The sequence below is a fragment of the Pyrus communis genome, chromosome 5 (assembly GCF_963583255.1).
Source record: "Pyrus communis chromosome 5, drPyrComm1.1, whole genome shotgun sequence".
NCBI classification, from domain to species: Eukaryota; Viridiplantae; Streptophyta; class Magnoliopsida; order Rosales; family Rosaceae; genus Pyrus; species Pyrus communis.
In genome coordinates, this window is record NC_084807.1 from 23,389,636 (window position 1) to 23,399,427 (window position 9,792).

At 40.2% G+C, this 9,792-nt stretch overlaps 2 protein-coding genes across 2 annotated transcripts; both read right to left on the reverse strand.

Annotated features, from left to right (window-relative positions):
- Positions 1 to 679: 679 nt before the first annotated feature.
- LOC137735706 (glycerol-3-phosphate acyltransferase 5-like) lies at positions 680 to 2,611 on the reverse strand. Its single transcript, XM_068475149.1, has 2 exons — positions 1,933 to 2,611; positions 680 to 1,727 (listed from the first exon to the last, which is right to left on the reverse strand). The coding sequence occupies exons 1-2, from the start codon at positions 2,503 to 2,505 to the stop codon at positions 801 to 803; spliced, it is 1,500 nt and encodes a 499-aa protein (XP_068331250.1). The 5' UTR covers positions 2,506 to 2,611; the 3' UTR covers positions 680 to 800.
- A 4,338-nt stretch (positions 2,612 to 6,949) lies between these two features.
- LOC137735760 (uncharacterized) lies at positions 6,950 to 9,343 on the reverse strand. Its single transcript, XM_068475204.1, has 2 exons — positions 8,102 to 9,343; positions 6,950 to 7,790 (listed from the first exon to the last, which is right to left on the reverse strand). Exons 1-2 carry the CDS (start codon positions 9,036 to 9,038, stop codon positions 7,753 to 7,755), a joined length of 975 nt encoding a protein of 324 aa, XP_068331305.1. The 5' UTR covers positions 9,039 to 9,343; the 3' UTR covers positions 6,950 to 7,752.
- Positions 9,344 to 9,792: the final 449 nt, after the last annotated feature.

Sequence of the window (9,792 nt, forward strand, 5' to 3'; positions counted from 1 at the left end):
CATTGATCATCAATCAGAAAAACAGTAGTCTGAGAATCACATTCCACTTCCAAATATCTACAGCCTGAAGAAAGTAGCCTACTTAGGTATAAACCTATGCAAGGTCATTGTAACCACTAATCAAAGTGTCATTGAGGTTTCACTGTAAAACCAATTAATAATATGAGGAGCAATCTAACTTAGGTATAAACCTATGCAAGATCCCTCCTCCATCAATATGAGATTCATTCTTAACACGACCTTTCACTAATGGCGAATTTTCAAGTCTAACACATAGATAACACAACCAAGTGACGTGAAGCGTGTGTGGCCATTTGTCTTCACAAGTAGGACAACCTGCTTTGATATCATGAACAAAGTTGAGTTTCGACTATAAAACCAATTGACAATATATAGAGTAACTTAACTTACTTATAAGTCCCTGCAAAGTCCCTTATCCCATCAATGTGAGATTCATTCTACAACACAGCCTTCGTCCCAAACAAGTTGAAAATAGAAAAAAGAGAAATTGGCAACCAAACACCTTATCAAAGAGGTTAATTACAACAAAAAACCCAAAGTAAGCACATGGTTAATTGACACCCAAACAAAATCATCATATACTTTAATTAACAATTAAAAAAAATCCCAAAATCAGTTAAAAACAAAATGATCAGCATTTACAATCATATACCTTATTGAACAATTCAAGAAATAATAATTAATTAACCAAATATAAAAAATAAAATTACATATTAACCCCGACGAAATTAATATTCATTTGTACATCCACGTACGGCGGTCCTAGAAACAACGAAATCTTATTCTTTCATTGTCTTAGGGTTAAAGATGCTCACCATCTTCTTAAACTGATCGACAAACGAAGTATACGAAACGGTACCATCATTCCCTGCAAGCACTTTGTACTTGTCCTTCCTTGTGAAGTTGGTGCACTCAAACCCTAACGTGGAGGCCAAGATTCTTTGCACGTAATTTGCAACATCATGAGGGCTTTTTCCAGACGAACACGTGGCTTCCACAGGCAACTGGTTCAAGAACGTAACTTCGTAAACTGGCCTAGGGTTCATGAAGAAGAATATGGGGTCCAAAGCTTTCCAGCCCTTGGCTGTCGTCGCATGGAAAAACCCTACCCTGTAGTTCATGGCCACCGGGACGATTCGGTTTGTAAGCTCAGCAAAGAGTGCACTAAACCTCAAAAGAAAAGGTTCACGACACGTCGTTCCTTCGGGGCAAACCACCAAGTCCCCTTTGGTTAGTTCACGCTTGATTCTTTCAGCATCGACATGCCGAACACGAGTTAATCGAACGGTGGGGATTGGGGATAAGAGCTCTGATAGTCGAGAGATAGAGTATGTGACTGCTGGAATTCTACGTTTAAGTATGGTGGAGAGTATAACGGGATCCATTAGGGTTCGGTGAGTGCAGACGAATAGCACGCCCGAGTTTCCACCGGAGAAGGGCGGTGGGGGTTTGCCTTTCACAATGACTTTGCCCCCAAATAGTTGAGACATGTAGGGTATAGCCCTCATCGGCAATATCAGTCCCATGAATAAGCGAATGAAGGCAAGTGAGATGCCTAGGGGCATCCATAGGAGGATTAAGAGGGCGGTTGTGGGCGTAGGGCGCTTGACTAGTCGACCATCATGGAAGATCACTGGGAGCGGCCTGAGGACTTGCTGCTCATCATGCTTTTTGTTGGTGATCATAAATGGTGGGTGGATTTCTTTCTGCAGAGACAAGCCATGCAGGCATAATTAATTTACTGAATTACTTAATTAGTTAGCATGCACCATTATGTTATGTGCTACTTAAGTTGATAATGAATAAAACGGATGGTTCAGATCCTATATTTGTAATGTGTCACATCAGTTGTTAATAATGCTATTCATTTCTCTTATACATACATACATATGTATGTATGTATGTACGTACCTTGCATAAGGATAAAAATGAAGAAACAGATGATGAAGTCCGTCCCAACCCTAACGTCGGTTGTTCCTCATCCACAAACAGATTGGCCACTCGGTTGTATATGTTAACTTCACCTTTAACAAAGCCGGTTGCAAACCCAAATCGGTTTACAACAAGCTCACTACCAATAACTTCATCAGCTCTCAAATGCTCCTTAACAAACCTCTCCACCATAATCCTTGGCATCTTCGTCACCACAACTCTTCTATCATATGAGCTAAACACTTTCCAAGCCTCCATATCTAAATCATCCATGTAAAACTTTGGCAAAACCGCCCTAGCCACGGACTCAATCTCTGATTCTGGAATACCAAAAACAGCCACAAAAATCATCAGCCTATGCCCGGCTTCCTCCATACCTATCATCTCCAGAAACCGAATAACCGGCCACATCATTAACAAGGCGGCAAACCGTATCAAACCTGACGCCTCAAATGCTACCAACATGAAGTAGGAGAAGGGGTCAGGATCCCTTAGAAGTGTTCCTTCGAGCTCCGAGACGATAGATTCCATTGAGCTAGTAATTGTTTGCATTTGTTTTTCTTGGCTTTCTTGTTCTTCTCGGTTTGGGATTAATTAAGCTAAGGATCACGTGGTTATAAGTACTATATTTGGCTTGGGTTATGAGGATTTGACTGGTTAGAACAATGTAGGAATGAATCGGTTTATCAGTTTACAACAACCCTAATTACTTTATAAGAACTTTTGTGATCAGTCTTTCTCACTCTAATTCGATCTCTTTGCTTTTGCGTTTGCGTTTTTGAGGTGGATGTAGCTGCAACGAAAAAAGTATTATACGCCATGTAAATACACACAAAAGATGGATTACTTAACCCCAACAACTTTGTGACGTGGACGTTTAATTTGTGATTCAAAAAGTCCATCTGTACACACCTAACAGTAGGTCTGACTTGGTGCCTTTAATTAGGTCACTTACTTTTAACATTTTACAACGTACGTGATTAGTGTTCATGTTGTTCGATCAATCTTCGTATATAAGGCTTGCAAAGAGTTGTGTAACAATGGTTTGGTCACCCCACGTTCATGTTGCAAGGGGAATTAAGACTCCAATTACCCAATATAGCCGTCTGATGAGGAAATTTCTGCGAAATTTCGGTTTCGGTTGTCTTTTTTGGTTTTTTCCACGGTTTAGATTTTGATGTATATAGTTTTGTATGGCATTTCCTTGTTCTTAATAGAATCAACGGAGCTTCTTCTTTCCCCATTAAGAACATTGTACGAATTTCCTTCGTGCCACTCAGTATTATAGTTTGGTTGTATTCCTCTTCGTTTAGAAGTGAAAGGTCTTAGGCTCGAATTTCGTTGATATCGAATTCAATACCAAATTAGGTTGCCCATTGTGTGGCTTAGCTGAACTCCCCGTCCCCCTAGTATAAAAATATCAATGTACTCAAAAAAAAAAAAATGAAGATTTTGTTATACAGTTTACATGGACATAGTACAAAGATCTCATAGATGTAGGTTTACAATTGCCTTGGAAAATGGGGGAGAATAATAGCAAAACGACATCCATTAATCATACTTACGTCGCATGAGTGGAGGTTTTCGTTCGTATCCAATACAAAAATTGCATAACAACGAGTGGAATATCTCATATACTTCGTTTTGACAATATTTGACTTTCATGGCCCGTGGCAGATTTAGAATTTGAAACTTGGGGTTTCTATGTTAAAGGTCCAAATTTTTGAGACAGAAATATAGCGCTAATAGCTCAAATAAATTTTAGTTTATCCATGGATGCATTTTATCAAATTAACACTTGTTGGTTTTGTGTCAGTCGAATTATGTTGTGGATATGTCAACATATATTGATTTTTGTTGAAGCAATCTGATGAGTGTTATCAAGATCGTTTGTCGAGTGTTGTTGACGCAACTTGTAAAGTGCTGCCGATATATGCTTAGCAGACATTACATTAAATATTTGGAGAACACAAAGAAACTCATACTAAACATTTGGAGGGTTCCCTAAAGACCTTAACGTGCTTATTTCCCGTACTCTGAATGGTCTGGGTCCACCTTAGTCCCAGTGTGCATCCGCATTTGTTCATGCGCGTCCATGTATCACCAAACAAAAAATTTTCTTCTATGATCGGTGTAAACAAGATAAGGTTGAACTTCAAGATGTGAGTTAAGGAAAGCTAACTTTCGTTAAAAGTCAAGTAAAAGCGAGATGATTCATATCCTTGGAAATTGTTCGGCAATGGTATTTAACAAATCTTTAATATCTTCAATGTCAAGTTTTTGTGTTGATTAATATGTTAACAAATCAAATAAGATCGTAATCAATAAGGAAAACATATCAAATTCGCGTGGGTCATACCTAATAGATCTCCTACAGAAAGTCGAATCACTTGTTAAAATGAATTGGGTAAAATCTCCCATTGATCCTTAAATCAAGCAACACATGCATATATGCAAAGCAATTAGCAAAGCTTGCAAGAAAAACCAATTCAAAGTAGGTTAACCAATCTAGCCATTTGCCGTCTCCGGCTTTCGTGCAATCAAGTATATATGCTGCTAATCAAGGTTAATTCGCTTTATCATATTGACAAGGAAGATTTCTGCTCCAAGTTAGTTAAGGTTGTTTTGAATAGATGATGAAAACTATTGAATTTTGATGTATATTTGCTTGATATAAACAATTACAAGATGAAACATATATATAGGGAAGAAAAAGATCATAAGCCTAATTTTGCCTAACTTACCTAACTTGCTTGACTAACCTAACTTGCCTAACTTTGAACAAGAAAATTGACTAGCCTACCATTATTCCAACATGTTTATTTCCTGCATTTTAACACTCCCCCTCAAGTTGGAGTGTGAATGTCGATGACACCCAACTTGCTAATTAAGACCTCAAATTGTGCCGAGCTTAGTGGTTTGGTGAACAAGTCTGCAGGTTGATTCGAGGTCCGTATGTAAGCTGTTTGCACCATTCCCATTTGAATCTTCTCACGTACCAAGTGACAGTCTATCTCTATATGCTTCGTTCGTTCATGAAACACTGGGTTCGAAGCAATGTGCATGGCAGCTTGATTATCACAAAACATTGTGACTGGTTGTGCATGATTTACTTGCAAGTCCTTCAAAATGTTTCTTAGCCATATAACTTCACAACAAGTAGTAGCCATAGAACGGTATTCTGCCTCTGCACTGGAACGAGATATTGTGTTTTGTTTCTTCGTTTTCCAAGATATCGGTGCTTGTCCAAGGAAGATACAATAACCGGTTATTGACCTTCTAGTGTCTTTACACCGAGCCCAATCAGCATCACAAAAGGCTTGTAGTTGTAGTGAACCTGTAGAAGGCAAAAGAATTCCCTGTCCAGGAGATTGTTTGATGTACCTGAGAACCTTATGCACCGCTTCAAGGTGTGGTTGTCGTGGCTTGTCCATGAATTGGCTCAACATATTAACCACATAAGTCAGGTCAGGTCGCGTGATGGTTAAGTAAATCAGCCTCCCTACGAGTTGCCTGTATGAAGAAGGATCATGTAGGAGCGTCCCATCAGTTTGTGTAAGGGACAGGTTTGGTTCCATTGGTAATCGTGAGGGCTTCGCACCAAGGAACCCAGCATCTTCTAGTATCTCCAACGCATATTTGCGTTGGCACAAGGCAATCCCTTGTTTAGATCTTGCAACTTCTATCCCCAAAAAGTATTTGAGTTTTCCCAAATCCTTTAGTTTAAAATGTTGGGAAAGGAAGAGTTTAGTCTCTTCAATTTCTCTCAAATTGTTACCTGCAAGTATCACGTCATCAACATACACAAGTAATGCCATGAAACTGCCTTGACGGTTTCGGACGAACAATGAGTAATCTGACCATGATTGATGAAAACCAGCAGTCTTGAGAGCACTAGACAGCTTGATAAACCATTGTCTCGAGGCCTGTTTTAAACCATAAATGGATTTGTGTAATTTGCATACTCGTGTCTCCCCCTTTCGTCCGAACCCAGGAGGCAGGAACATATAAACCTCCTCGTATAAGTCACCATGCAAGAATGCGTTGTTCACATCAAGTTGATGAAGATGCCAGCCTCGTATGGAGGCAATACTCAGGAGGACGCGGACGGTGGTGAGCTTGGCAATTGGAGCAAAAGTTTCCCGATAATCAAGCCCCTCAATTTGACTGTAGCCTTTAGCAACGAGACGAGCTTTGTAGCGTTCAACACTAGCGTCAGGTTTAAGCTTCACCTTATAGATCCATTTGCAACCGATGGGATGTTTGTGAGGTGGTAAGGGCACAAGAGTCCAAGTGCGATTGTCATGAAGGGCAACAATCTCTTTTTGCATGGCGTCACGCCATTTTGGATCCTGAACAGCCTGCGAAAAACTGGTGGGTTCTTTGATAATGGTGAGGGTGGTGAGAAAGGTTTTGTGAGTGGGGGATACATGGTCATAAGATAAATAATGAGATATGGGGTGAGATGTACCTGATGACTGGACCATGCTTGTGGAAGATGTGGGAGCAACACGGGAAGGGAGGGCCACCTCAACATGAAAGTCCTGCAAAAATGTGGAAGTTTTGGTCGGTCGAGTGCTACGACGGAGTGGAGGTGGTTGGTCTGGTGATGGAGTGGTTGGAGGTGGTGAAGAGTGTAGAGTATGTGTAGGGTATGTGGAGGTGGGGAAGAGTGGTGAAGGTGTTGATAAGGTATCTGGTGGTGGAGTTGTAGTAGGTAAAGGAGATGAGAGTGGTGTGATGTCGGTAAGTGTGGGAGAGGTGGTGTTTATGTCTTCGGGTGCAAGGCTTGAGTGCGACTCAATGGGAGAGGTCAAGTCAAACATGATGGATGATGGTGTAATGTTTGATGGAGACGGGGCAGCGGAAGTGGTATGATTTTGGAATGGAAAATGATTTTAAAAAAAAACAACATCCCTAGAAACAAAAGTCTTATTGTGTTTTATATCAAACAATTTATAACCCTTTTGACCATAAGGATACCCAAGAAAAATGCATTGGATTGCACGGGGGTCGAATTTAGAGGGCCTTTGGGCTTGTGTAGAAGCAAAACATAAACTACCGAAAACCTTTAAATGGGAATAGTTAGGTGCTTTGTGAAACAGTTTTTCGTAAGGTGTTTTACCTTGGAGAAGTGGAGTGGGTGTTCTATTGATGAGGTAAGCTGAGGTTAAGATTGCATCCCCCCAAAAACGTTTTGGCAAACAAGCTTGAAAGAGCAAAGCCCGAGCAACATTGAGCAAATGTCGGTGTTTACGTTCGGCAACACCATTTTGTTGTGGTGTGTTGACACAACTAGATTGATGTATGATGCCTTTGAGAGCATAAAATTGCTCAAGCTTAAACTCAGGGCCATTGTCACTTCGTATGATTTGAACTCTGGTATTGAATTGAGTCTCAATCATTTGAATGAATCCGACTAAAATGTCTTTTGTGTCAGATTTATGTTTCATCAAATAAACCCAAGTGCTTCTAGTGTAGTCATCTACGATGGTAAGGAAATACTTGGCACCTGAAATAGAAGCAACTTGATAACCACCCCAAATATCAATATGCAATAATTCAAAACATGATTTGGTAGAAATAGAGCTCAAAGGAAAGGGTGATCTTGTTTGTTTGGCCAATGGGCAAATTAAACATTTTTCCAAATCACAAGCCCTATTGTTAAATAAAGGTAATAACGAAGTGGCTTTATGAGATGGGTGTCCTAGGCGTTGGTGCCAAAGCTTTGGTGAGACGGTTTGAATATTGTTGCATGTTCCTTTCTTTGATGGGTTGAGGTAGTAAAGTCCATCCCTTTCAGTTCCTGTCCCGATCATCTTCCCCGAGCGAAGGTCCTGAATGACACAAAATTGGGTGAAGAAAATGGTGACATATAAGGAATCATAGGTTAGTCTACTGATAGATATTAAATTCAACCTAAAGAACGGCACACATAGGACATTTTCAAGGATAAGATTATGAGAGAAAACAACTTGTCCAATGTGAGTGACTTTGGCAACGGAACCATCTGGCAGTTCAACTGTATGATTTTCAACAGCTCGTGAGTGTGTAAGGAGACTAGGACTGCAAACTATGTGATCCGTGGCACCACTGTCCAGGATCCAAATACTTCTGGTTCCTTTACATGGAAAAGAGAAGGCTTTACCTGAAAGTTCTTCATGACTAGGAGGATTACTGACTTGATTGGCAAATGATGATTTGTTCTTGTTCAACATCTGAAGGATTTGCTTGCAGTCCTCCTGAGAGAACGGGAAATTAGGCACTGTCTCTTGCTTGTTACTTTGTGAAACTTGATTGCCCTTTGAAGAAAAGAGACGATTGGATTCGGTCTCTGTGGCTGCTTTCCGTTTTCGACAGAAATCGAAGGTGTGGCCTTTCCATCCGCAAAAAGTGCACTTGAGATGTGCACGACAATTTTTGGTGATGTGATTGGTTTTATTGCACTTTCCACATCGCATCTCCTTGTCTTCAGGTGTAGGTTCTCGCGACAGATTCTTCACTGCAAAGATAGCAGTTTCTAGTTGTGTGCTTTTTCCATTGGAAACCTCTGCCTGGGGTTCATGTCGAAGGACCAATGCATATGCCTTGTTCACCGTAGGCAGTGGTTCGAGAAGAAGAGTATTGCTTCGAACCGTAGCATACGATTCGTTCAGTCCCATAAGGAACTTCATGGTTTTCTGAGTTTCAACATATGAGTTCATCTCATTCTTTGTTCCACAACTGCATGCTGGAATGGAACACAAAGTATCACGTTCATCCCATAAACTTTTAAGTTTAGTGAAGTAAGAACTTACACTCATATTGCTTTGGACGCAATCATGAATCTCGTTCTCAACATGGAACAACTGAACTATATTCACATGTGAGAACCTCTCTTGCAGATCGGTCCACATTTGTCGAGCATCCTTGTAGTTGATGACACTCCCTGAAATCTCCTTTGACATGGAGCCTAGTAGCCATGTCTTGACCAAGTTGTTGCAGCGATTCCATTGCTGCAGCTCCTCAAAATTATCCTCACTTGGTTTGTTGATCGTCCCATCAACAAAACCAAGTTTGTTCTTGACCGTTAAGGCCATACTCATGGATTGAACCCATGTGTTGTAGTTGTCTTCCACCAATGGTTATGGTACGAGGATTGCACCAGGTTGATCCGAGTGGTGGAGATAGAGCGGGTGGTTGGGACTTTCCCATTTTGAATGAGAGGCCATGCCTAGAATGGTTGACCTCGTGGAAGATTGCACCAGCAATAATCTCAAGAAATCGTTTCTGATGTGGAAGATCAGTCAAAACTGCAACCACAGAGCATACTCGAAATTTCAAGAGACTTTACAACCAATGCTCTACCAAGAACGATCCCTGACCGACTTGGCTCTGATACCATATTGAATTTTGATGTATATTTGCTTGATATAAACAATTACAAGATGAAACATATATATAGGGAAGAAAAAGATCATAAGCCTAATTTTGCCTAACTTACCTAACTTGCTTGACTAACCTAACTTGCCTAACTTTGAACAAGAAAATTGACTAGCCTACCATTATTCCAACATGTTTATTTCCTGCATTTTAACAAAAACCAACCTTTCAATTTTAGCATAAAGAATATACATATTGTGTGTTATTGTATTAGTTTCTCCGCAACAGTATGCAATTGTGACGAATATGTTATAGTGTGTCTAACGGCTAAAACTATGTGTACAAGATACCTTGAACAACACTAAAAAATCACTAATCACATACCCAATCTCAATTTGTATCCATACTTTTGAGTTGTCACAAGCTACAATCACATGCTTCGGCATAAACCGATACACGTACGTTGTTTGGCAGGTA

What these genes read in the sequence shown, in the direction of transcription:
- LOC137735706 (XM_068475149.1), bottom strand. Translation starts at nt 2,505, where the DNA reads ATGCAAACAATTACTAGCTCAATGGAATCTATCGTCTCGGAGCTCGAA. An exon ending in CATTTTTATCCTTATGCAAG is followed by an intron (nt 1,728 to 1,932) that starts GTACGTACATAC and finishes TTGTCTCTGCAG; the next exon opens with AAAGAAATCCACCCACCATT.
- LOC137735760 (XM_068475204.1), bottom strand. Translation starts at nt 9,038, where the DNA reads ATGAGTATGGCCTTAACGGTCAAGAACAAACTTGGTTTTGTTGATGGG. An exon ending in TAGTCATGAAGAACTTTCAG is followed by an intron (nt 7,791 to 8,101) that starts GTAAAGCCTTCT and finishes TGTGTCATTCAG; the next exon opens with GACCTTCGCTCGGGGAAGAT.